This window comes from Siniperca chuatsi, linkage group LG5 (assembly GCF_020085105.1).
Source record: "Siniperca chuatsi isolate FFG_IHB_CAS linkage group LG5, ASM2008510v1, whole genome shotgun sequence".
NCBI classification, from domain to species: Eukaryota; Metazoa; Chordata; class Actinopteri; order Centrarchiformes; family Sinipercidae; genus Siniperca; species Siniperca chuatsi.
Window position 1 is genome coordinate 14033885 of NC_058046.1, and position 27031 is coordinate 14060915.

The 27031-nt window shown below is 39.0% G+C and overlaps 3 protein-coding genes across 9 annotated transcripts; all 3 read left to right on the forward strand.

Moving 5' to 3' along the window:
- Positions 1-176: 176 nt before the first annotated feature.
- dbnlb (drebrin-like b) lies at positions 177-9194 on the forward strand. Of its 7 annotated transcripts, none has more exons than XM_044195872.1 (15): positions 180-560; positions 2794-2849; positions 3079-3191; positions 3280-3354; positions 3698-3763; positions 4194-4271; positions 4750-4901; positions 5010-5064; positions 5325-5396; positions 5682-5805; positions 6136-6252; positions 6623-6697; positions 6909-6967; positions 7063-7150; positions 7872-9194. In XM_044195872.1, exons 1-15 carry the CDS (start codon positions 478-480, stop codon positions 8006-8008), a joined length of 1350 nt encoding a protein of 449 aa, XP_044051807.1. In that variant the 5' UTR covers positions 180-477; the 3' UTR covers positions 8009-9194. The 7 variants fall into 7 exon arrangements, with proteins under 7 accessions (XP_044051809.1, XP_044051811.1, XP_044051805.1 ...); XM_044195869.1 differs by having other exon boundaries at positions 183-560; positions 3698-3847; XM_044195876.1 differs by lacking the exon at positions 6136-6252 and having other exon boundaries at positions 178-560.
- Positions 9195-13275: 4081 nt separating this feature from the next.
- Positions 13276-20570, forward strand: arid5a (AT rich interactive domain 5A (MRF1-like)). The gene is made up of 7 exons (XM_044197274.1): positions 13276-13396; positions 14771-14841; positions 17092-17260; positions 17378-17430; positions 18460-18557; positions 18640-18799; positions 18893-20570. Exons 1-7 carry the CDS (start codon positions 13393-13395, stop codon positions 20138-20140), a joined length of 1803 nt encoding a protein of 600 aa, XP_044053209.1. The 5' UTR covers positions 13276-13392; the 3' UTR covers positions 20141-20570.
- A 1968-nt stretch (positions 20571-22538) lies between these two features.
- On the forward strand, positions 22539-26926 carry gins4 (GINS complex subunit 4 (Sld5 homolog)). Its single transcript, XM_044196157.1, has 8 exons — positions 22539-22831; positions 22966-23052; positions 24626-24739; positions 24828-24925; positions 25014-25102; positions 25282-25372; positions 25515-25619; positions 25925-26926. Exons 1-7 carry the CDS (start codon positions 22742-22744, stop codon positions 25609-25611), a joined length of 666 nt encoding a protein of 221 aa, XP_044052092.1. The 5' UTR covers positions 22539-22741; the 3' UTR covers positions 25612-25619; positions 25925-26926.
- Positions 26927-27031: the final 105 nt, after the last annotated feature.

Here is a 27031-nt window from a genome sequence, read left to right on the forward strand (position 1 = left end):
ATTGATGGTGTTAAAGGAGGAGCGGATGCCTCTAAATAAACAGAGAAAAATATGGAGATATTGTACACGTACTGTAGGTAAGTTAGTTTTAAGCTAAATAAAAGTACTGTAAAAAGTTGTTCTTCAAATAGCGCCACTGCGTACCTGAGTGGCGCATTCTAGCGTGCGTTTGATTCAACAAGATCTGGAGGTTTTTGCGGTGCAGACAACACTATCTTTTATCTCACTTTCCTATAGTGAGAATTTGGTGCATGTTAATGATTATTTGGACATTGGATTGCACAAATTCCTAGCCAAGTTTAGAATAATTAAAAACGCAAACTAGCTCCGCGCTTCCGAAGTGTCACGCTATCCCAAACGCAGGATGCTGTGGCTGAGATGTAGCTACTAGCTAAACTAGCTTCCTGTACAGCTGAAAGTCAGCATCATCGCCACTCCTCCCGGATAGCTAGCTGGCTAGCTGTACTCAGCATAACGATGGCAGTTAACCTCAGCAAAAATGGCCCTGCTTTAACAGCTGCATTCAAAGAAGTGGTAGATGAAAAATCCAATACCAACTGGTAAGGAGCAGCATTTTAAAAAGCCTTATGTAGGAGGCATTATGTTAGCTCCAGTGTTGGCTAGCATTAAGCCAGTCGTCAAGTAAGTTAACGTTAACCTAACGGTAGATAAACTTAACCTGTGACTTATCGGTACTTTGTTAACCACAGCAGACCTTCTACTTATTAAATTAGCGACAGCGTCAGCTAAAGTCAGCTTTGTGTACATGGGCGTTTATCATTCTTACATTTATTGCCAGTCTGACGTGTATTAACGCTAAAGATGAGCTAACTGAATAGCTAGTTAGTGACATTGTTAATTAGCTGGGTACACTAACCAACTAACAGGCTAAGCACTTAATCTATATGCTTTGCGTGTATTTTATTATTTGTTAAGCTTGTCTGTCTTGGAGTTAAATGAATAAGTTGCTAGCTAACTCACCCACTTCCTGGTAAGATACCAGAAGCTATAAATGACCAATATGTGAAAGTCAAATCTGGGAACTTCCTTTTTGTGTTACCTAACTTTACATGAGTGTCTGTGCTTGCCTTGAGGTTAAGGTTAATTAAACCTGTTGATAACAGCTGCAGTGTTTAATGATGACCTGAATTAATTAATCCTAAGGAGCAAATTGCCCAGGGAGTCCTGCTGGCCCCATATACAGTCTGAAAATGTCTCTCTTGTGAATGTTTGCCACTCAGTTTTAGGCATTTGGACAACCACAGCCTAGTAACACCACAACTTGCTGTTACTGTAATTTTTACCCCTGAAATGATGCTGACAGGAAAAAGTAAAGATGTAAAGATAAACTAAAGAAGTAATCATTCATCAGCTAGTTTCAGTTTGAGCAAGTTCCACTTACTTAGCTCTGAAAGTATTTTTGCGAATATGAACACATACTGGTCTGAAATTGACATCCCAAGTAGAGATTTAATAGTTACTGTAATATGTAAGGCGATTATCATGTCACTTACAATGTATCACATGGCTAGATGACAATAATGCAAGAAGATCTCATCTCGAGTTAAGTTTCTGTATGAGAGCAGGCCAAATGATGATTCTTCTGTGTAGTATTGATCTGAGGCAAAATCAATGAAAGCATCTATGGTTTTCTTTTAAATGGGACCTGAAGGCCTTAGATATTATTTACAATCATAATTAAGTTGTCTTTGTGTGCCATTAAACTATGGCTGCAACTAACAATTATTTTCATTAACACTGAATCTGCAGATTATTTTCTCGATTAATTGAATAGTTGCTTTGACTATAAAATGTCAGAAAATAATGAAAAATGCCCATCATGGTTTCCCAAAGTCCAAGGGGCTTGCTTTGTCCAACAAACAGTTTAGAACCCAAAGATATTCAGTTTACTATCATGTACAACAAAGAAAAGCATTGAATCCGCACATTTGAGTGGCTGGAACCAGCAGATGCTTGGCATTTTTGCTTTAAAAACGATTAATCCATTATCAAAATATTTGCAGATGAACTTTCTGGTGATTGACGGATCGATTAATCGACTAATTGTTTCAGCTTTACATTAAATTACAGCTTTATCCCTGCCTCATCTCCTAATAGTCAGCAATGACTACTGAGTACAGTAAGATAACAATAAAGGCTACAAAATGGCCATAAATTATTTTTATAGACTTACCTAAACAACTTTACCATCCAACTTACCTACCTGACACAATTAAAGACTTTATGTGTGTCAGCATAATCTTTTGATTATTATGATTATCTAGTATGTTATTAAATTCATTGCCTATCAAAAAAATACTCAGCCCATATATAACCCGAAAAGGCTGTTTGGCGGACTGTATGTCCACTTGAAGAGCACAGAAGCAAAGACTTCTTCAAATGCCTCCATGCTCATGAAGATGACGGAGAAAAGATATAGCTAATCCTTAGTTATTTTTATTGGGCATTTAATATCAAAAAAAATTCAGTGGAAATATCTACTGGTGCACAGGCATTCAACCTGTAAAAGTGACTGACATGGCTGATTTTAAAATGGGATTTAAACTGCAGCAGTGCTCTAGTATGTTTACACTACCCTACTTCCCCAGGAAAATGTATCCTGTTGGAATAGGGCTTAACGGTGAAGGTTGCTTAAAATCAGTTTACAAAACATCCATTGTTTTGTTTAGTGTGAAATAGTGCACATCAACGTCTGCAAAACAAACCCTTCTCTGTCTGTCTGTGTGATCTGTTTGGCTGGTATTTTAATATCCGGAATCGTGTTTTCCACAGGGCCTTGTTCACCTATGAGGGAAACAGTAATGATATCCGCCTGGCAGAAAAGGGGGGTGAGTGACTGAGTAGATATTGTTATCAAGTTTTTATGATCGCAACGCGATATTATCAAATGTGTGCAGGAATTTCATTGTCAGCATACAGCTGCAGTAATGGAATATCAGCACAAAAGGATTGCGTGCCTCTGCTTACTCACCCCATCATTTGTAAGTGGAAAAATGTCTGCCGTTACACAACCAACCACAGTAACCATTTGACTTTTCCACAATGTTTATGTATCAGATGGAGGACTGGAGGAGTTGGTTGAGGAATTGAACAGTGGAAAAGTGATGTATGCTTTCTGCCGGGTCCAGGATCCAAATTCTGGTCTGCCTAAATATGTCCTCATCAACTGGGTTTGTGCTACACTTAACTATTGTACATTTGTTTGTCTGCTTTGTAGTGGCCGTCAATGAACTTGTAGAACAATTCTTTGTGTTTCAGACTGGTGAAGGAGTGAAGGACGCTAGGAAAGGAATATGTGCAAATCATGTCAGCTCCATGGCAAATTTTCTTAAGGTAACACTGCACTCATTTTTGAGTCTAGTTTAAATATGCATTTGGATTTCTACTACAGTCTGTTTATGTTTACAAAGGAGGTTATTTGCATGTTGATGATGGCTTTGAGCAGAACTCAAAATTAAAAATCCAATAAAGAAAATACTAAACAGCATGCTGCAGGCATTGTTGGAATAATGCAACAGCTTTGTTTGATTGGTTTCAGTGTCATTCATATTATACCAGCAAACAGCGCATGTAATCAAACTACTGGGTGGTGCATGCATAAACCAAGATAACAACTGTAGGTGTTTCCGTATTTGTCTGAGCATTAAAATTAACTTTTTATTTCATGCTGTTTCAGGGGGCCCATGTCACAATAAACGCCAGAGCAGATGAGGACGTGGAACCTGATGTGATCATGCAAAAGGTGGCTAAAGCTTCAGGAGCAAACTACAGCTTCCACAAAGAAGCTTCCAGCCGCTTCCAGGACAGCGGTCCTCAGGGTCCTGTGGTATGCAGCGCATGCAGTTCCTGCCTTATGCCCTCCTGTTTGCTTATGTTTCATGCTAGAAAGATAAGCAGAGGGCTAGATCTCAACTAGGCTCCTTAATCTCAAAACATGGATACATTTGAAATGTTTGTGTATATATATATATATATATATATATATATATAAAGTGTACATTTTTATCCATTTAATGAATAATGATTGAATAACAAAGAAAAGATATGGATTAGGTTTAGGTAAATGATGCTAAGAGCTCCAGTAGTTGGATTCCTCTGTATTTTTATTTATTTTTTTCTTATTAAGTAAAATGTTTACTCAGTCATATTAAATTGTCTTTTCCTTCATGTAGGGCTCAGTGTACCAGAAGACCAACGCTATGTCAGAAATCAGAAAGACCAACAAAGACAACTTCTGGGCTCAGGCAGAGGTAGGCTCCTGAAATTGCATTAAGCTAACGCCAATTTCAATTTCACCTCTTGAGACAGTGTGAAGAGCACCTTAAGCTTCTCTTAAAAATTTCTACCTTATTTTTATGTAAGATGTTTTTGAATCATTGACTCATTGAAATTGCAAGAACTCTCCGAAACATTGCAAGAGTTTGCAGTTTTAAAACATTTGACAAATATTGCCATTCCTCATAAAGTCCTACATAAAAATGCAAGGCAGGCAGTTTTTATCCATCACGAATATAACCGTAGTCAGCGAAAGCATTGTTGTAACTTTGTCCTTTTTGTTTGCAGTTTTGGCTCATCACCATACCTGTCACAGATAACACCCAGAAAGTGGTGCTTATTGCCTTGCAGTTTGGCTTAGATAAACTATTGTGAAATCAAGCTTTTTAATGACTATAATATTTGCAAAATACCAAACCAACGTTGACTGTGCCAGTGTGTTTGGCTTTTTAGAAAGAAGAGGAGAAACGTCTGCAGGAGGAGCGGCACAAGGCAGAGGAGGAACGCCAGCAGCTGGAGAGAGACAGAAAAGACAGAGAGGCCAAGGAGGCAGCGCAGAGGGACAAAAGGGACAAGGAGAGGGCCACTCAGATTGAGCAACAAAAGTAGGTGGCAACTGAAGGAAATGCTGGTTAAGACCGGTTTGCAGTATCACCTATTAAAAGGTTCAAATTACATTTCCTCTGTCTTCTAAACAGTCATTTGTTTAATAGGAAGTACCAGCAGCAGCAGGAAGCTGAGAGTAAAGTGCAGGAGAATCAACGCTGGGTGAGTGTCTCACTGTCCCACTGTGTGACAAGATTGAGCAAATGGGTTTCAACTGTGAAGTAACCTGACAGAGACATTCGGAACAGATGTCGAAATGAATGTGGATTGGTGTGAAATTTACTTTCATATTGAGTGTTAGCCACTTTTCTGTGATTATGCTGATAGTTACATACGATTGGGTAGTGCACACGTCGTGTAAACACTTAAGTCAGGAAGGTAGCTAATGTCAGCAGTGCCAACATTGATATCGACATTATCAGGAGGAGCAGGAGGAGAACCAGGCAGCCCAGAAGAAAGCAGTCAGGAGAGGTGAATCTGTGGAAAAGGCCAACGTGAGTTCCCCTTCCTGAAAGTGCTCTCCTCTGGCCAAACTACTTTCCTTTTTCTTGCATATCTCTTTGTAATCAAATGTGAACCCCTTGAAGCTTGACGTAACACACCTTCCTTCTGGTCTTTACTGCATGATCTCTCTTTTCTCTGTGATCATTTACAGAAGTCAGACATCTGTATGTTCTGTAGTTGTTCGCTCAGCAACACATGCCAACACATTATGAATAACTTGTGGCTGTCTAATGCTTATTGTACGCGTTATTTGTTTTCTTTTTCTTTTTTTCTAGGAGGCGGCTTCTCTCATCTCTCAGCGTGCTTTAAACCCCAGAGAGATGTTCAAGCAGAGGGAGAGGGGAATAACTCCCAGTGACTCAGACGTCCCCTCTGCTGCCCCTGCTAGCCCCCAGCCAGGTATCACCCCTGCATACACGTGACCTCTCCATATAAATCTGTTTGCTTTGAATGTCACTGCCCCTCCTGCATTACTGCAAGGTTCTCTTAGCTCTCTCTCAGGTAGCGGGAGGTACAAACTGGTGATTTTTCTAGAGGAGATTGTCTCCCAGCGCTGTCTTTTTCAGAGCTTTAACTTTCCATCAGACTGTCTAGTAGTCTCATAGTCATATTTAACACTATGTCTCCATCATGGTGTCACCTCTTCTTCTGCTCAACCTGTCTGCACTTTGTTTTCTCTCTCGTCAATTTTTGCCATGTTTTGGGGATTCCATGTGTGTCTCTGCTCAGGGCGTCTGCAAAGCCCTTTTCTGTCTAAGCCAATGTATGAAAGTGAGCGAGCCAGCTCACCTCAGCGCCAAGCTTCTCCTGTGCCAGCAGGCTCCGCCTCTCCTGTCCGTGCCACAGGTGTGAGCTTACACACACACACACACACACACACACACACACACACTGGTACATGCACAAAGAATGCATACACAACTTATTGGGTGACAGTCTCATACTTAACTAAAAGCTGCATGCTTCATTTCTCATTGTTGTTTCTGTGTGTCATCATATTCCTTTATAATCATGGATTTCATCACGAGTCATGCTTCCATTCAGTGTTCTTCCTGTTTCTTAAGAAACTTCAAGATTATTGTTTTGTTACTCCACAAGTGAAACGTGCCAAGAATGCCTTTATGTCTGAGACTGGTGGTGGTTTTCAGCCTGTGTGGACTAGTGAATGTGTTCCTCTGTGTACATGCATGCCTGTGCTTGTGTTTTGGGTGATAAGAGCCTGATGTGGATGATGGACAGTCCAGGTGTGAGTATGATGAGCAGGAGGCAACCCCCCAGGAGCAATTTAAAGGTGGGGCCCATTTCACACAACAACAGTGTTACCCCTTTGTACATCAGCTTCCCAACCCTTCCATCTGCTTTTTATAAAAATGCTGTTGTAATTTGTTTTAAGCACATATTGTTCCCTCTAGCCGAACTGTGCTGTCAGGATCAGCTGCTGCCACCTGCTGGTAGATAGGCAGATCAGACACAATCATACTGATAGGAATCTCTCTTTTCAGAGGAGGCACTGGCTGCTAACTCCTACGTCCAAGAAACGGCTTATGAAGAGCCCGCTCAGGTAGTTGTTTACTTACCTTTAGCAGGAAATGCTGACTATTTTCTTCCATCATATAAATAATTCTGAAACACAACGTAACTTTATTCCACACCCAGGTGGAGGAGAATAACTCCTATGAGGTGACTGCTGGGGATACCTCAGACAGAGGCGTCTGTGCCAGAGCATTATATGACTACCAGGCTGGTGAGGTTTTTATTTTTTTATGTTTTATTTTTATTTTTTTATCACTACACCGTAACAACAAATGGACTGACATGTAGTCAGCCAAATAACTTACACGGGTATTAAAGAGCAACTTAACACCTTGTTTTATCTTGGACATGCCCCCTTCACAAAAAAAAATGCATTCAAACCCAGACTCACAACCCACACATCTGCCTCATTTACAGTGGCTGGTAAAGGTTTGGCCGTTTTTTTTTTTTTTTTTTAACCGAGCGACAGGGAAAGCAGTGACTGTGAAGCAAGGCTTCAGCAGATGCAATGGAGAGTGACATAAAAGAGAATGTGAATGAGTGGTAGGGAGGATTAACATTTGCCCCAACACTGTAACACTAATCAACACTATAAAGTAGTAGAAGTAATAGTATTTACTACTATAGATCTTTCACAGATTTAGGGGATAGAATAGCTTTATTTTCAATGGAAAAAGGCAAATAACTTTTGTTACAATAAACATTATAGACTGGGACCAAAATCAAACTATAGTGTAATCAAGAAGTGACTGCACATATATTCTCGTTAACTCAAAAAAGTATATTTACTGTAATGGTACTCTTTAATTAGTTGCTATTATAGTTTAATGAACTTTTGCTGAAGTAGGCGTTAGGCATTGAGAAAATGTTTGAAAATGTACATCATACAGTAACTTTGCTGATATTCATGAGACGCTGCTCTTCTCTTTCAGCTGACGACACAGAGATCTCATTTGATCCCGACGATATCATCACCGGGATCGAGATGATAGATGACGGCTGGTGGCGAGGCTTCAGCCCAGACGGCCATTTTGGAATGTTCCCAGCCAATTACGTGGAGCTTATCTAGCAGCACCCCAACCCCCAACCCCCACCCCAACCCCCAAATGATCACACTGGCAGCCCCACAGGACCTCTGCAGTAAAACAACACACAGCAAAGTCAGTCCTCGCACACAAGTGAGCTGATCAGGCAGAAACAGAGCAAAGGATCCTTCACATCATGGACCAATGAACGGATCGTTATCGTGGGCCAGAAGCTTTTGAAATCTCTCCTCATTTCAAGGAAGCAATTCCATTAAATTGTTGATGTTGTAAGCAACCAATTGCATAGGTTAGGGCTTTGTGAAGACCCATAGGCTGACCAAAATTCCCTCCAACTCCCCTTAAATAATACATCTCTTTACCTATAAATGTGATGCAGTACAATATCAGCCTTTTGTTAAGTCTTAAATTCAATTGTTAGCATTATTAGCACTTCTAGTTAGCGTTCCTTACAGTGACTTCAGTTCTATTTCAGGTATAATTTTGTTGTTACTTGTAGCAAATGCTCCTGTACATTTCAGAAAAATCAAATATTGTGGTACCAACTACAGTATATTTTTTTGCCTTGTTTTTGCCTTTCTTTACCAGCTGACTGAATTTTCCTTTTTTTAATATGATTGAACTTACATCCTGTGTGAATTTAAAATGTTTTAGTACTGATCTGACTGTGGTTGAAGTGAATATTTCAAAAAAAAAAAAACAGACAATGCTTGCTGTGCTCTGGGTGGTCGACATCAGTGGGGAATGCATCAAACGGTTAAATTCCCTTTAACTGTGAGTATTTAAAGGTTGTTTTCATTTCAATTCCTTTGTCATCCAAACCAGATTATTTCAACATATTTAACTTTTCAGGGACAAGCTGAAGATAAGAAAACATTATTTTTCTTTTTTTGCTGGTCTAGGGTTGATTTTGAGTGCAGAACAGATCTCTAGTAAGTAATATGTGGTATTGTGGTGCCATAATGAGGGGCAGTGAATGCAGTGATTGGTGGCATTTTAATTGAACATTTGAACAGTTTGACATCTGAATTTATGCAAGTTTACTGTTTTTATCATGCTTGCTGTTTGAAGCTTTTAGGCCAGTCGACAAAAGGAAAAATTAGTTGTTCATGAATAGAAAAGGGCATCGTGTATCCATTGCATTATTCATGTTTGTTTTTCCAGAGTGTATTGTAATGCACAGACATTCTTCATAATAAAATAAATACACAAGCTGTGTTGTCATATCTTCTATGCTCAAATTGGCTGAGCATAGCATCGGCTGCATATGTTTCAGAAAAACTTTAAATAACAGAAAACCTTCAGGGATTTTCAGAGGTCTAACAGGAACTCAGACGTATACACAGACTCAGTATGTGCTCTACAATCAGTTTCCTGGAATGAGGCAACAGCTGGGGAATTCACCTCTAATGCATAGGTTTCATTTTCACATGAAAAATCTGATTTTACTTCTCCCACAACCTTCAGTTAAATCTTTGATCGGTGAATGACAAATGATGCGACCTGCAAATTTAAATTTAAGAAATGGCTGTTTGTCAAAAAGAGGATTTCCAATATATATATTTTTTAAACTCAGTTCACCTCCATTATCATCACGTTACTTGTTTTGCCCATTTCACATATATTGTTTTTTATGTTCACCTCTACAAATGTATTTACATATTTTATATCCATATACTCACATGTCAGGCAGGTCATCAGAGGTGTTAAGCTTCATTTAAGAAATTGCAAATTTATTATTATTGTGAATATCACTCTTCTGCTGAATATTGCTCAAGAAGAAACAAACTTTGACATTTTAGGTTTCTAATAGTGTTTTATTAAAGTCCTCTTGCAATAAAATGTAATCTTATTAATAGTTAATATTAATGCTCTTGTTCCATTAAATACTTTCCAAATATTCAGTTTCAGCCTGTATCAAATTTGAATGGAAACTGTCTTTAACTGTAATATTAGCTTGTCACTAAATGAATCAACCTGTTATCTAGACTTTTCCAGATAGATATTATCCAGTTTCAGGACAATTTACTCTTACACCTACACCTTCTCGAAACTATACTAAGATAAAGATATCAACTCCACTCTTTACACCCCTTTATTCTATACTAAAGGTGACTTTGACTTTGGAGATATTCTTTATTGTCATGCTGCTCCATCAGCAGTTAAAACCTGTGTATCACAGTGCATTATGTTTTATCACAAATGACAAATTTCATGTTATTCATCTATAAAGCTCTACTGTTGAAGCTTCCAAACTACCTCACATCTCTTCTCTCATTTAAATCTAGTAACTACAGTACACGATCCAGTAACTACCGAAGCTTAGATATCCCTCATGTACACACCAATGTTGGCATTGCTGGTTTCAGGTACTATGCACCTTTTAAATGGAATGAACTGCAAACTGCCCTCAAACTACATTCTTACATTCCCCTTGGAGATTTTAAAGCTCTAAAGCTTATCTAAAGTTTTCGGTGATTCTTGTAACTATTTTAATTAATTACCTTGTTTATTGTGTAGTTGTGTTGATTCTGTCTTTGTTTGTGTTCTGTTGAATGTTCTTGTTCGCAGGTCTCTTGGAAAAGAGATCTTAATCTCAATGAGACTGCCTGATTAAATAAAGATTAAATAAATTTAAAAAATTCTGGAAAACCTCATTCTGTAACAGCTAATGACAGTTTCTCACCATGACTGGAATCTTTATGTGCCAGTTAGCACATTGTTTGCAGATTGTTCCCAGGATAGTGACTCACCTCAGACAGGAAATCTTTTCTGTTTGGATTCACAATATTTTCTCTACACGTTCTCATTTACATTGTGCTGCCCTCACCTCAACCTCGTATGTTTATGTCAGTGAAAGTCTGAAATGAATAGCTGGGGATTTTCTCAGTCTTACAACCCATGTTTTTGCTCATCGTCTCCACATTTGTTGTCAGCTGCATGAGCTAGAAAAGCTCACAAGAGTTCTGCAAAACATAGTCACAATTAAATGGAATTAAAATGACTTTCCTATACAGCCTCATGTGTGACATGAACTATGAATATGTTATGTTAGAGGTTCAAATCTCACCACACACCTAATCTCTGCAAGTTATTCTTTATTTCTGCATTTCTCTTGCCTAAGTAAGTCTCAGATATCTGATCTAGATCAAATGTTTTATTTCTCCACTAAATGATCACAGGTAAACTAAGTGTCACTTCCATATCTGTTTTAAGATCTAATTTCTGTCTGAGTCAATTTGTTCATGTCGGAGCTGTGTGAACATGAGCACTTTAATATCACATTTCTTCCACTTTTTGCAGAGAGCCTTGTTGATCATCTCGACAATCACAATTTCTCAAAAAGCAAAACAAAAACTTGTTTTGTATCTATCAAACAAAAAAAATCCCTTTGAGATTTGGACAGTTTGTAGATATTTGGTTATTTTGACATTTAAATGTTAATCATTCTGAAATGTCATACTCTATCCGCAACAGATAGAGGAAAAGGGCATCCCCCTTTTAAACTGATCAAAAACATGCGGAGGAAATGTGGATATGTGTCGAGTGCAGCTTCATCACTTGTCAAGGGTTTTATTACGAGATCTGTGTGATTGTAGTGTGGGACAGCCAAAGGGAAATGGAGGGAAAATACAGTCAGTTTTAAATGTGACCTCATGAGAAAATATCAGAAAATTGTTTAAAAAATGCCAGAGCAACTGTCTTCTTAAATCCATACATTATGCAAATAGCAACTTGACCCTGATGCTTTCCAAGCTCACTGACATGTGGCCATAAGGAACATTAAATCTTAAGACAACTCCCTCTGACTCATAACTGGTAGTAGAGAAATAGATGACCGTTTTTTTTACTCATCGCTAGTGGAAAAAGCTGCTTCTGCATTGTCCTGGCATTTTAATTTTAACCAATATCTTTCAGGCACTGGCCAGTAGAAACCATTTTACAGAAGTGGTGCATCACCTCTTCCTTAAAATGTAAAGTCTCCAGCTAACAGCCAGCCAGTCTCAAAACTTTAATTTACTTACATCTGAGCTTATAGAGAATGCCTTTACTCAGCTATTAGCTGTTATGAGTCAAAAGTACATGCTTATGTGACTCCAGTTTAAAGCGCTTTTTACACTAAACAATGCCATTTCAGCAGCAAATCTGTTCTATTTTGGTCCTTTTAGGTTAGCGCAGCAGCAATTTTATTTACTACGTCACATTTGGGTCAGGATTGATTTGATTTCAAATGACATGATGCACTCAAAAAGCAACATTTTGTATAACCCCCCCCCCCCCCGAAATTCTTGTCTTTGCTGACCTCCAGTGCTTTAACTTCTCACCTTGCTGCAGTGATGTACAGGTGTACTCCAGGACCCTGTGACATCACTGTTGGCTGTGGTTACAGGTGCAACAGGCTTGAAACTTTCAACCAGAGAGGACAACAAAACACTTTTCAACCTGGTTATAAGTTATTCTTTAAACTTAAATAGTTACATCACCATCAAATAAAACTGCTTTTATTACCATAACCGATCTTGATTCTGCAATAATAATATTTCAACAATTTAAAATTAATTTAAAATTAACAAAACTGTATCATTCAATTCTGAATCACCTTATCTGATTGATTGTGTAATAAACGGTTTATTAGTCACCTCCAATAAATGCTTACTCAAGCACTGATGTAAACTGACAGTAAGTCGTTAAATTACATTCCTAAAATACATTGTTTAAATAATTTAGACATCTCGGAAATGTTATTCCAACATTTTGACACATTTGCAGCTTTATTTGGTCTTCAGTTGAATGTTTCTTTCACTTCCCCAAACACAGCAATTTTGGTGAATTTGAGTCCAGTCTGTACACTGAAGGTGACCAGGCTTTGGTTAATGTATCACTATACCAACACACATAGTTAAATTATTATAACATGGGAAGTTTATCCAAGAAATAGATTTTTCTTGAATACATTTTTCTCATGTACACAATAATTTGTGATACAAAAACAGCAATGACATTACAGTTCCATGTGTTGCTAACAACATTATAAACATAAGACACCAACTTAATTTTCCTCATGTTTATTTATCTGGAAATAAATAATAAACGACATAGTTGGACTATTAAACTGGAGTATCCAAAGTTTGATCCATGCTTAAACAAACAATTGAAACACAGCTGTTGTTTTTTGCATGAAACTCAGGTGATGAAACAGAGAACAGACATTATGAGATTTGAGTAACAAAAAAAAAACTCAGTTTCCCAGACTCATTTGCTGCTGAGCGATGAGTCAACCAATGAAACTGCTCTGTGGAGACACCTTCCTATTTCGTGGTGTGAAGTTGAAGAGGGCGCCGCATGAATTACTGTCACAAAACACAAGCCAACAACAACTCAAGCCAGAGACTAGAAGACAATTCTGGAAATGGGTGAGAATTACTTTTATCTTTATTGAAGCCAGATACCATTCATATTTACTGTGTGATGTATTTACTACAACAGGTTAAATACTGTATAGTTTAGTTATATTGAAATTGCTAAATACTAACACTTTACCGTGTTTATACAATATATGAAAAACTGTACTACATCTGCTTTTGCAAAAGTAAATTCAGGTACAGTACATTAATTTGTGAAAGAAACTAGCTATTTTGATTTAGAAAACCATAATGCCTCAGGAATTTATTATCAACCTCAATCGTAAGCAAGTGCCCAAATGAATCTATCACAGTATTTCGACTGAGATCAATATCTGGCAGAAAACAAAACACCATGGCTTATGCGTTTGTGTGTACACATGGAAACAGTAACAGTGCATGTTCGAAAGTGCTTGAGAAATAATACTATATATCAAAATATTTCTTCAACAAATGAAATGGAGAAGTTAGAGGCTACTGAAAGCAGAATTAAAGGTTCAAGCCACAGCACAGGAAGCAAGTGATCTCAAAAGAGAAGCATATTGGTTTTGCGCACAAATGATATCACTTTGGGTGGAGGGCTATGAGGTTTTGAGCTGGCAATTTGTGAAGAATGACATGTTATTCTCAGAATTACATTTCATTCCCGGGGCTTGTGATTTTTAATACTCGTGTTTATTTTCCTCATAAAATGCATGAATGTGGTCCTGCATGCTGAGGCATGCATGAGAAAAGCAAACGCAAACCCAATAAAAGCTGTAAGACGTGAGAATAAAATGTACGGTATTTCTCAGTATCTCATATTCCACCACCAACTGTAATCAGAATCAGAATCAGAATCAGAAATACTTTATTGATCCCTGAGGGGAAACTCTTTTGCTACAGCATAATATTATGTGCAGTTTTTTAAAATCAAGTTCCTTTGTGTTTGCCTAAATACAGGGAATAGTAGGAAGTTATGCTTTACATACAGTACATTGCAGTTTATTGCTTGAGATGGTCTTCCTGTTGCAAAATACTGTAATTTGTATTACAGTATCATCCAGTGCATCATACAAGCGGTTTTGTTCATGAGCAGGAAGTGGTTTTGCAACCTGTGGTTTTATATCAGACTCTGTTGACAATATGTTCTACAGATTTAAAAAAAAAAAGATGGATTATCTCACCGTTGCACATATTACAAAAACTACTCCATTCCCAGCAGCGATGACGATCAGTTTCATGAGAGATGTTTTAATCTAGTCTAATCTAAAGCCTTTACCAATGTTTCTTTTAATGAAGAAGTGCCTGGTTCCTTGACTGTCGTTCTTTGAATTCAAATTCACACTGTTCTTAAAATGGTAATTGTCTTGTCCCTTGCTGTGTGTGTCATGTCACTGTTTGAAGCTCAAGAGGACCAGAGTGAGACGTCACGACAAACAGCAGGCAGTGATGGAGAGAAGGGGACAGAAAACCAGGTACTGACCTCAGTCACTGCTGATAAAATGTCGTTGGCCTTCTGGCAGCAGTATGGGCAATTTCCATCAGTTACAGTTAATCAGTAACTACAGACATGACTACTCAGAGTGAGTTATGTGTTGTGTTTTCATTTCCCTTTTTTAGTGAATTTGAGATAGTGGCAAATTTCTGAAGTGCTGATTGTGTGCGACTTTATTCTCAGTGGCTGAATGTGAAATGAGTAAAAAGGAATAAGTGTTTCTGCTTCGTATCCTGAGAGGGCTACGAAACGCACGCACTTCTCGCCCATAAGACATGCCACAATATTTCATTGCACATACAGAAACTGCAGGAGGTCCTCACCACCAGTATTCTGGTAACTGAAATGAGAGGTACAATATGAGAAACCCAAATTAGCTCATCAAATTTCCAAAGCTGATGTTAGTTGAAAGCCTGGTGGTTTCTGCGGTGACTTCTGGCCTGCCGATTGCATCAATCCAGCATGCCACTGACAAGCATTGCGAGAATCACATATCAACACATTGACATCAACATCACCCACACGGTTTTCCAAAAAATTTCATCTAGTGGAAATCAACTGAATGTTTCACAATGATATTCACGCTCTGGTGTAGAGTGAGCTCTGCAGCAAAGGGGCTACAGTGTGTGGCTTAGAGTGCAGACGTTTCCTGTAGGCAACCATTGATGCACACACCTGAAAGTTTTGTGAATCAGATCTGAAAACAATAACTGAAAGTTTAAAGGCCCCATCGTGAATACCGGTGAATTTTATGCAAAATCTCAAGTAAAATTTTGCCCATGTTGCACATTTATTAGACTCACAGTTCTCTGGAAATGCTGACAATTCAATTTGTGAAATGTGATTTTTAGACATCCAGTTTTTTTTAATATACAGACATAATATCTGCAGTGGGAAAAGCAGGTTATACAGAATAGTGGAAGGTCAGAGTTGTTGGCTGTTAGCTGGGAACAGCAGTGTGGAGCTGTGACTCAGTTGGGGCTATCTTGGTTAGAGGCCTGCACCTTCACTATTACTCACTCTGGAGGCCTACTTCTCGGAACCAGGAACCACATAGAGGAACTTGATTCAATATGAAACCACCTCAAGCCGTTTTGTCGCAGGGCTACAATGACTGCCACAGAAATAAAGCAGCTTCTATGTGTGGTGATTCAGAGTAAAATATTGACATTGTCCATTGTGGTCTCTTTTGACATCCAATCTATTGAAATCGATCGACACAGAGGCGATGTGAGATTTCACATGTAAATATCTGCCATGAAATACCGTAATCTATGATTTCACTGCAATAACAGAAGTGAGTATATCAGCATTTGAGCCGGTCTTCACATGGCGCAAATAATATTCTTGCTGTGAAAAACTGACAACTGCCACTTATTTATACCACATACTGTATATTGCCCACATAAAAAAGCTTGTCCTTGTACCAGACTGATTTTTTTAAAGAGATAACTTATAAGCATGACTCCAAAATCAAACTTTTAAAGCCGTACAACGAGAATATCATCAGGGTGAAAATACAGAAACAACATTTTCTCTTCTTAAGTCTTCATTGTTTTATACTTCTCTTCTTGAAATCTCTCCAACTGATTATTTTAATTCTGCATGTCTTCACTGTTTCATTTCACCTTTCTTGCAAACCACAAATAGCGACATTATCAATTTCTTACACTGGAGTTCTGGGTAGTCTGAGTTGGAACACTGGATACACCTAATTTCTTGGTATCTTAAAATCCTCTTACTGACACTAGTTTTGCAGTATTACAGTAAACATGCAACCAGATGTTTTTTTTTTAGATATTACAAAGCCTTTATTCAAAGTCTGGCATCCCATCAATCATCACATATATATGTTGTTTACTACACTTTATGTATACATTCCTTCTTTTGGCTTATGTTTGTTTTTCAAAGTGAGATTTGTGATACCAGTGACAGACAACTCTAGACCAAAAACCCCACAAGTCTGCTGCTTTCTCTCCAGACAGGATGTGTAGTGGTTATCTATTGAAAGTAGCGGTAAAACCCTACTCTCTGATTTTGACGTTTCATTTCAACATTTACGTCCCATGAGATGACTCTGTGTGTCATTTTCCTCATCTATGATAATACCTTCAACTGTAAAACAGGTTTCCATATCAGTGCAGTGGACCGTGTCACATTTACAGGAGCTACTTGATTTTGATGCAAAACTCATCATTTTCTCTAACGCATCTGTTTTTCTCTACACTAGGCCTCTCCCTCTGTCATTGAGATTCATGACTCTATGACTGAATGTGAGGAAGAAGCGAGGCCCAATCTAGTGCCAATAGTGGAGAAGGCTTTTGTATCAAGTCTCCACTCTTTTATGAAGGACAGAGGTACACCCATAGAAAGGATTCCACATCTGGGCTTCAAGCAGAGTGAGTTGACATTCATTAGCGCTGTGCTTACTGTTGAGTGAACACAACATTCACATGGAATTTGAATGGAAATAATTAGGTTCTCGTGTGTGTGTGTGTGTTTTTTTCCACTCCTAGTTAATCTTTGGAGGATCTACAAAGCTGTTGAGAAACTTGGGGGCTATGATTCAGTAAGTACGAGGTCTTTATTCAACTATTGTTCATAGACCTGACTGATGCAAAAGGCCTCATTGTTTACTGGTTTCTAAGTGGAAAATAAGATATAGGTCAGATGCTCTAACATGGTGGTTTCTACCTCACCGGAGGACATTTAGGCAGCTGCACTCTCGATGTACCTGTGCTCTGTTGTCTTTGATGTTGACATTGTGGGACACGCTCTGAGAGTGCAGCTTATATTTAAATATATGGCACGAGAGCGGGGCTGGGGCTCCAGACGGAGTTGACCCTTACCACCACCAGCACTGCTGCCACTGTGACAATTTAAGCTGTCTACATATGTATAAAGTTATAAATGAAAGTGTTCTTTCAGTTCTCAAAACTGGCAGACATGGCATTTAAAGGGTAACCAGCCACCTCCCTTCCCCAGAAACAGTTTTAAAACTAGACTTGAAAGCAGGTATGCTGGGGTCCAGGCACCTGACGCAACTCGGAACGGAAGGCACACTATCTCAGGGCAAATTAACTTTGACATGTAAGAATGTAAATGTCTGCATTTACATAGCACTTTACAATTTTGCATTTCAATCTCACACACCAACAGTAGGAAGGCACCATTTAAGGTGCTCATCTGACCATTGGGAGCAATTTGGGGTTCAGTGTCTTACCCAAGTGATTAGTGGATGACATGCTCTACCTCCTGAGCCACAGCTGCCCCTGTGCATGACATCAGTTAAATAAGCTTAGTTTAGCTGCAAACGGTATCTGATCATTACAGTTTCCTCCACGTGGAGAGTACAAATATGTTAAAACAGCACAAAAAAAGATAATAACATATATCATAAATGATCTTTTGCTCATTTTGGGGCCCCCTGGTGGCAGTCACAAACTAAGCAGCCCTTTAATTTTTGTTTTATGTGTCACTGGTGTGATGAGCCACTGATTCTCCCAAAACCTCTCAGTTACTTCTCAAACATTAAGAAGTATTGCAGCCGTCACAGACGTGTTGTTACATATGCACATTTTTTCCACTGTGTTAACAGGTGACGGCGCGGCGTCTTTGGAAGAAAGTGTATGATGAGCTGGGAGGAAGTCCAGGTAGCACCAGCGCTGCTACTTGCACTCGCAGACACTATGAAAAGTGAGGATGATTCTGTTTCTAACTAACCTGTCAATTAAATCGCTACATCGACAGATTCGTAATCAGAAATGTATCTCTTTAGGTTGGTGCTGCCCTTTGAAAGACACATAAAAGGAGAGGAGGACAAACCTCTGCCTCTGAGCAAACCACGGAAGCCATATAAAAGAAACCTGGATGGCAAGATCACCAAGGCTGAGAGGAAGAGGAAAAGAACTCCGTCAGACAGAGAGATGGATTCTGAGGTAACATACTATATCTGTTCAAATGTCTCAAAAAGAGAGAAGTCTGTGTTAGTACATAATGTGTCTTAAAATATCCCCTGTATTATTTTCTAGATACTCACACAGAGAAGTCCAGAGGCTGCCTGCCAAAGTGAAGCAGTGCTGCATCCTCACCCCGCTCTCTGGACTGCCACCTCTGACAGACACCATCCAGACTGCTCTCAGCCAAACAGAACCACCACTAATCTTTGCACTTCTGTCTATGCCCGCCTTGTCCATGTCCCCACATCCAGCCCTTGGACTGCTCATATCCCATCCACTGCTGGAGAGGTCATTTCTCCTCTGGAGAAAAAAAAGCGAATGGCTCAGGCCAGCCTTAACTTGCCCCTGAGTCCTCAGAGCGAGGATAAAGAAAGGCCCTCCGTCATTCAGTGCTCCCAGTCTCCGGCCCGGGCTTCTTCCAGCCAGAACTGCAACTCCTCTGACGGCTCCCCGCTCCCTTTATCCTCTTCCTCTTCCCGCAGCCCTTCCCCTTACTCTGTTTCATCAGAGGACGTTCAAGCAGGGAATGAAGATAAATCTGCATCAGGCTCTGAACTATCCCCTAACTGTTCCAGCTCTGCGAAAAATACATCTGGCCATAGTGAGGAAAGCAAGTCTGTGAGCTGTAGTCAGATATCCAAAGACCCTGCAGGACAGAATAAAGACGTTTCTCACGTCAGCTCCCAATCCGCAGACTCGACCAAAGTCCAGAATATAGACTGGAAGCCATTCCATAGAGGGAGTGGAAAACATTTCACCCATCCCTTCTACCCATCCTCCTCATTCACTGTGAAGTCTGACTGGGCTCCAACATCTACCTCTAGTTTCACCAAAGTTATTCCAAAATCTGTGCAGCTTCTGCGACCCGCTCCTATTCGGCCAGGTTATAAAATCCACCAGGGCAGGTTGATGCAGCAGGACAACTCTCTGACTTGTGCAAAGAAGCTGAACACCATGGCTCCATGGCTTTATCAGACAGAGAAGAGGGAGAAATCCAGGACAATGCTACAAAAAGTTCCTCCCACTCAGCAGAGTCTGTCCCATTCCACAGCCAGCCTGCCGGTATCGTGCGTCCTGTCAAGCTACGACAAATCAGGGAGAGACTCTCGGCACCAACCTCCATTACACCCTGCATTTCTCCCCAACAGAATGAGACTACCACAATCTCAGCTAATGTACCATCATGTCCCAGTGGGTCCAACTCACTCTGCTCTCATTGGGTCTGCTGTTTTCCCATATCCCTACTCCATTCCTCTGTTCAATCCCCAAACTGGATATACTCTACCTGCCATGAATCCCATTTATCCTCACAAGCTGTGATTCTTTGTATTTCAACTCCAGACTCCAATAAGACAAAAAATTTTACATGGCATAAGTATGCAACACACAAATATTTAGGTTCTTTGGTTTCACACACAGCCATCCCCCAGTGGGAAATGAGTTACTGTAATTAGCTGACTGACTGTGTTGACGTTCTGCAAACAAAACTGCACTGAAGGGAAATGAAGTCACAGCAGCGATGGCTAAAGATATTTATAGGATCACAGTGAAACAGCTTGAATCGTCCAAGTGCATCAAATGGGCGTGTTATTTTTATAACCGAACCATGTAACTCATGTAACTCATGTACTCATGAAATGTATGTATTCTTTTTTATAGCTGTAGTTTGATTAAATACAAAACTGGTGCCTACTGATGACCTGTAACATGTCCATTTGTAAAGTGATAAAATTAAAATGTCTGTTATGTACCCAAGATAAAAACTTCTTGTAAATTTCACTCTAAATAATTACATGTACTGGGAAAAAAAATACACATTTTAATGATCCTTATGATTATGACAAATTCATAGTAGCTATCATTAACCCATTCAGGGAAATTAAAGATAAAATCAAATTCTGCCAAAGTTCTTGCACATTTGTTCTCACTTGCACAATTTCAATATTTGGTGTTGAAAGCAAAGAACCTCCTTACCATACTGTGAAGTTTAATGAACATAATGATACTGTATAAATATTGTATGTGCCATATATCAGTGTTAAATATTTTCAATTATATTATATACAGATTGCAATGTCATTCAAATTTATTTATACATATGCAAGTAAATGATCACAAATAAATAAAAAAATAAACTTTTTAATTATAGAAATGTTGCTTAAAAACTGTCATGAAATATTTCACCATAACAGCAAGACATGTTTTCTTTCAAACGTTTATTAATGATTTTTAAATCAGTTTGTCCATCACTTGAACCTTTAAAATTAATTTCTTAGTTGATTTTTAACTGAGTGACATCATCAGGATTATTCTAATGGTTTTATAGGTTTTGTCATCAGGGTCAAATGGGATCCCCATGTAAATGAGTAGGTCACCAGTGAATAAGATGTGAAAATAAGATGACAAAATAGGCAGGACTAGCCTGTATTTTCATGTTTGTCACTATGCACAGCTGTTCAAGCAAAATAATTAATCACAAAGTTATTAATCACACCAAATATCTGAGTTATCCTAAAAGCAGTGTGGCACTGCAATCCCTCTTCCTAAGCATTCATTCTGACTTCAGATTTCGATTCATGTTCTTTTTGAGCACAAACTTTTCTTCTGGGCATGAATGCCAGCTGTGTTACTAGTGTCTGTTGATCTGCTTTACAAAGTGACTGCAGCTTTCCAGGTTGTGGTGCGACCTGGCTAGCTGCAGCACAGATAAGCCCACAGAAGGCTACTGTGAGAACTGACGTGCAAAAATGAACATCACTATAGTCACAGTGCCACAACGGATGTAAGATCATTACTGGTGAAAATAACTACGACTTTTGAGGCAAGAGCATTGAGGAGGAAAGAGAAAGAGGAAATCAGACAAGACTTGAGATACTGTTGCAGGCCACAATGTGGTCTGAGACAAGACAGCTGGAACAAATTAAGCAGATGATGGCATTTCTGTCAAATTCACACTAGCTGATAGAGATACACATGAGTGACACAGAGAGACACAGTTGTGCAGAAGAGACATGACATGTTGTCTTTGGGAATCTCTGTGGGAAATTGGCTTCCATATTGTGACTGCGGAGATATCTATGATTTTTCTTACTCTTCTTTATGTGTGTGTGTGTGTGTGTGTGTGTGTGTGTGTGTGTGTGTGCGTGTGTGTGTGTAAATAATCACACTATTTTTTGTTGTGTTCATCAGCTATAGGCTACACATACTTCCATATCCCGTGCTTTCATTGCCTGCAGCTAGGAGTTCTGACTTGTTAATACATCTTTAATCATATTTCAAGATCACTTTTTCATGCAATACAAATTACTTTTGTTTTCAGTGAGTTTCACTTCAACTAAAATTCTATAAAAATCTAATTTGCTTACTATGCCACCATCATTATACTTACTAAATTGCGTATTAAGTGCATATTCTTGAGCAATTGTAACATACAGTACATTATACTGGTAATACTTTCTATTCATAACACTATTCCTCGGTAGTTTGTTCCCTGAGTTCAGACTCACAGGAAGCACTGCTCCTAGGCAGTGTTAAAATCCCGCCTCCTACAGTAGGAAAGGCAGAAACTGACACCAACTATGATAGCATCCCTAGCCTTAATGTCTATAAACTAAACTACTTTTATTGTATAGTCCGTTAATCTGTTGTATACACAACAGCCCATGAGGAACCTTGCCTTGCAGACCTAACGTAGGGTTTATTATACAAATAATATCTCGCGAGAAGTACTCCAGTGGCGCGAATAAACAAGGAGTTTCTTCAGTAAATACACGCTGCTGTTTAACTAGTGCTTGTCTCTTCAGTACAAGTTTCTGAGTTATACCGTTTGAATCGCTATACATTTTAGTTTAAAAGTTCAACATACAGTTTGCGTTTCGGTTAAGCTCGTTATTTTCTCTGTTCACTTCGTAAAGGAAAACTATGTCGGACGCTTTGTCTGATGACGGCAACCAAGATGACAGTCAGGAGGATGTTATGACCCCGGCGGAGCTGATCGCTAAACTGGAAGAAGTGAGCTGATGTTAACAAAATTATCTCATTTGACGGTGACACGAAGTGCCGTAGACCTCCTATAGTTTCTTGACATTATGTAATCCTCCTCATAAGTGTGCCAACAGTATCCTGTTCCTCTCTGTCGCTCGCAGGCTTGGCTGAATGAAAAGTTCTCACCGGAGCTGCTGGAGAACAAGTCAGAAGTGGTGGAGTGTGTGATGGAGCAGCTGACTCACATGGTAAATTAAACGGGGAATACCTCCTGTTTCAGAAACACTCATGAGTCTACCTACACGTCTAAATGTCACGCAACAGCACATGCAGTATGGTGCAGGGCTGTAACAAACGACTGTTTTATGAGTAAACTGCAGTGGTGGAAGAAGTATTCAGGTCCTAGTAGTAATACCACACTGTGAAAATGTCGTTACAAGTCCTGCATTGAAAATGTTACTCAAGTATAAATATCAAAATGTATTTACAATATCAAAAGTAAATGTACTCAATGGCTCTTCTGAGTGTTGTACTGTTATATATATTTTATTATTAGACTAATGCTGATGCATTAATGTGTAAGCAGCATTTTACTCTGGTAGCTGACCAAGGTGGAGCTACCAGAGTAAAGATGAGTGGGCCTCCACAGTGCTGTAAAAGACTCATTGCAAGTTATCGCAAACGCTTGATTGCAGTTGTTGCTGCTAAGGGTGGCTCAACCAGTTATTAGGTTTAGGGGGCAATCACTATTTCACACAGGGCCATGTAGGTTTGGATTTTGTTTTTCCTTCATTTGAAAACTGCATTTTGTGTTTACTTGTGTTATCTTTGACTAATATTTAAATTTGTTTGATGATCTGAAACATTTAAGTGTGACAAACATATAATAAGAAATCAGGAAGGTGGCAAACACTTTTTCCACACCACTGTAGGTACACCCTACCTATTTTAAACTGTTAATTATTTAGTCTATAAATGTTTAAAAAAAAAAAAAAAAAGAAAGATAAAAGTTGCCCATTACAATTCCAAAGAGCTAAAGATGACACTTTCAGATAGCTTGTTTTGCTCAAGCAACAGTCCAAATCCCCAAAGTATTCACTTTACAATAATAAAAACACAAACCAGCAACAAATGCTCACATTTTAGAAGCTGGAACCAGCAAATGTTTTTGTGTGTGACTTTTTGTGCTTTATAAATTACTTGAATGATTAATTGATTTTTATCAGCTATTCGTTTCAGCACTAGTCTGGTGTATGGTCAGGAAAACCAATTTTTATAATGAGTTATATGCTTAAGACAGCCACAAAATAAAACATAACACGGGTTATCATGATACCTGCTTGCTTTACATTCTTCTACGCCATGACAAATAAATACTTTGGGTTTTTAACCGCCTAAATGATTTCTCAATTAAATGAGATATATAAATTAATCAATTAGAAGCCATACAAAGATATCAGGATGTTTTTATCTGGCAAGTGTATGTACACTTTAAAATCTAATATCTGTATGAAAATATTTCTGTACTAGTTGGTTTGCTTTACCATGCTGAGTGACAAACAACTATTTGAAGCTGTCACATATCAGTGTGACATTACTGCTGTTGGAATCCCGATACCTCTTTCTCCAGCTGTGGAGACAGAGGTGGATCTATGCAGTTACATACTCATTCATTCAAATAATCACTGCACAATGAATGGATTCTAGTAACACAGTCATATTCTAACATAATCCAAATCTGTTGCTTTTCTGGTAATTTTAAGTCACCCTGAATAAAAGAAATGTTCTTTTCTGACAGTGTCCTGACCTTTCCTCCAACAGGAAGCCAACTTGCAGCGGGTGAAGAAAGGTGACACGAAGGCCAGCATCCATCGCATGGAAATAGACAGGATTCGTTTTGTGCTAAGCAGCTACCTGCGCTCTCGTCTGCAGAAGGTCAGTCAGGTCGACAACGTACAGCGTGCAAAATAAATCTTGGTGCCTGTTGACAAAATTGCCTGATCTGTGTGCCACGTATGTCCAGATTGAAAAGTTTTTCCCACATGTCCTGGAGAGAGAAAAGTCTCGAGGTGAGGGAGACCCGTCACTGCTTTCGCCCGAGGAGTTTGCCTTTGCCAAAGAGTGAGTATAGTGGAGTAAGGTCAGAGCTGTTTGTTGCTGCTGTTTTTGTGACACTCAGGGTAAAAACTAATGTTCATCTGGCATACAGGTACTATGCCAACACAGAAACCTACCTGAAGGCTGTAGCACTGAAGCGCATGCCCTCCAACCTGCAGACGGTGGATATGCTCAAAGCAGGTGAAATCTCTTTTGTATTCTCTATATTCTCACCTCACAGGCTCTCTTTATATTTGCTCAGTCTTGGATGACCCATGCCTGAAATACTGCTATTAGCATGCGCTGGCAGATGGTGGCATTTGCTCTGACATTTTCACTGACCGTCTCACTAAATCCCACGTATTCTAATGTAATCCCAGTGCCTGAGCCCTGCTTGGACTCCTTTGTGTTTCTGCGGGTGAAAGAGAGACAGGAAAACATCTTGGTGGAGCCTGAAACAGATGATCAGAGGTACATTTCATCAAACTTTGCCGTGAATTGTTTCAAACCCCACTAGGTGGCAGTGTTACTTTTTCACATTCAGTACTGTAATAGTTTTCTGCATAGATACTGAAATTACTGATATTATCTCTACTCTTGACTCTTCTATCAGAGAGTATGTTGTGGATCTTGAAGAGGGCTCTCAGCATCTAATGCGGTATCGAACTATAGCACCACTCGTTTCAAGTGGAGCTGTGCAGTTAATTTGAATGTCGAGGTGAGTAACAATGAGTGTGATTGTGTCATCTTTCTCATTAACTCTGTACTGCCCTCACGCCCTCTTGTACAGACATCTGCTAATTTATTTCTGCAGGACTTACATAAGCAACTGCTTTGCAGTGACATCTGTATTTATTTTTAGCTCTCACTTTTTTTTCGCAGCGTTCATTGTCTCTGCAACAGATTATGGAAGAAAAGTGTCTCTTTTAAGCCATTATGTTTACAATGCAGCAGACTTGTCATGTCACTGAACTGCAATTAACAATTAAATACAGTTAACATATAGTCATTTTTATGTCACAGGTCTGTCTGTTGGCGTGGATGTTTTTGGCTCCTGGAGGTCAGAAAATGAGCAATGGCATGCAGATTAACCTGCAGAGATTACATCTGGAAATGCACCAATCTTTCTCACTGTTGTCAGGATTAAGGACTAACTTGTGGCACGCAAACACAGACATTTGTGGCGCCAAGCCTTCGAGTCATTTGAGAGAAGTGCTTGCTGACGAATGAACCCTATTCACAAAACCAGCTTTTCCAGTGCTGTGGTGTTATTTTTGGATCTTTTTAATCGCGTCACAACATAAGTTTGGTTACATAATCATAACGTATTGTGGTGTGTTGGTGTCTGCGAGACTGGTAAATACAAGTCTATCTAATCTTCTAATTCATCATTCATTCTGTTACTTTATCCAGATGACTCACATTATTGGACTTTTCCCTCTGCTGCTCAATAACAAGATGCATCAAATGACCCGAAGGTGAAATTTCATCAGTTCACTTGGCATCATGGTGCTTAGCATCCCAAGGCGCACGTGTCAGTGTGCATGTATGTTTGAAAGAACGTTTCTTTTGATCACCATATTCAACACCCCTCTGCTTCACAAGGTTATAGTTTATTTTGAGTGTGTGTGTTTAGTTTTACCCTAAAAGGATGTGTGGAATATTGTCTTCTCTGAGACATAATTGTTGTAATAGCATTGTTATGTAAGAGTTTCAGAGGAAGCAATCAGTGCTTATTGTTTGCCCTCACAAATTGCCCAGTAATTGGAATTAATAAGGGACTGAGAGAGTGGGCTTTGCAACTGACTGTCATCTTTTGAACTGCACTGCTGATCTAGCTAATATGGAATCCTGTAACCCAGTGTTATTGGGAGAATAGGAATAATACACAACAGACAAGTATTTAGAGTGCATGAATGCTATTATTCATATTAAAATGTTGGAAATGAAAGCAGGGTTCTTTTAGACCTTGAAAATTGATTTGAGAAACGTTAAAAAACGAAAATAAAAAAACGTTTTTCAATGGCTGGTTATGAAAGCATTTGATTTTATTCTTTATTAAACACAGCATCCAACATCATTGTTTTACCTCATTCAGCTTTCAGGACTTAAATTCATCATGCAATGTCA

What these genes read in the sequence shown, in the direction of transcription:
- gins4 (XM_044196157.1), top strand. Translation starts at nt 22,742, where the DNA reads ATGTCGGACGCTTTGTCTGATGACGGCAACCAAGATGACAGTCAGGAG. An exon ending in TGATCGCTAAACTGGAAGAA is followed by an intron (nt 22,832 to 22,965) that starts GTGAGCTGATGT and finishes TGTCGCTCGCAG; the next exon opens with GCTTGGCTGAATGAAAAGTT. An exon ending in GAGTTTGCCTTTGCCAAAGA is followed by an intron (nt 24,926 to 25,013) that starts GTGAGTATAGTG and finishes TCTGGCATACAG; the next exon opens with GTACTATGCCAACACAGAAA.
- arid5a (XM_044197274.1), top strand. An exon ending in AGAAGGGGACAGAAAACCAG is followed by an intron (nt 14,842 to 17,091) that starts GTACTGACCTCA and finishes TCTCTACACTAG; the next exon opens with GCCTCTCCCTCTGTCATTGA. An exon ending in ACAGAGAGATGGATTCTGAG is followed by an intron (nt 18,800 to 18,892) that starts GTAACATACTAT and finishes ATTATTTTCTAG; the next exon opens with ATACTCACACAGAGAAGTCC.
- dbnlb (XM_044195869.1), top strand. Translation starts at nt 478, where the DNA reads ATGGCAGTTAACCTCAGCAAAAATGGCCCTGCTTTAACAGCTGCATTC. An exon ending in GAAAAATCCAATACCAACTG is followed by an intron (nt 561 to 2,793) that starts GTAAGGAGCAGC and finishes TGTTTTCCACAG; the next exon opens with GGCCTTGTTCACCTATGAGG. An exon ending in CTTATGAAGAGCCCGCTCAG is followed by an intron (nt 6,968 to 7,062) that starts GTAGTTGTTTAC and finishes TTCCACACCCAG; the next exon opens with GTGGAGGAGAATAACTCCTA.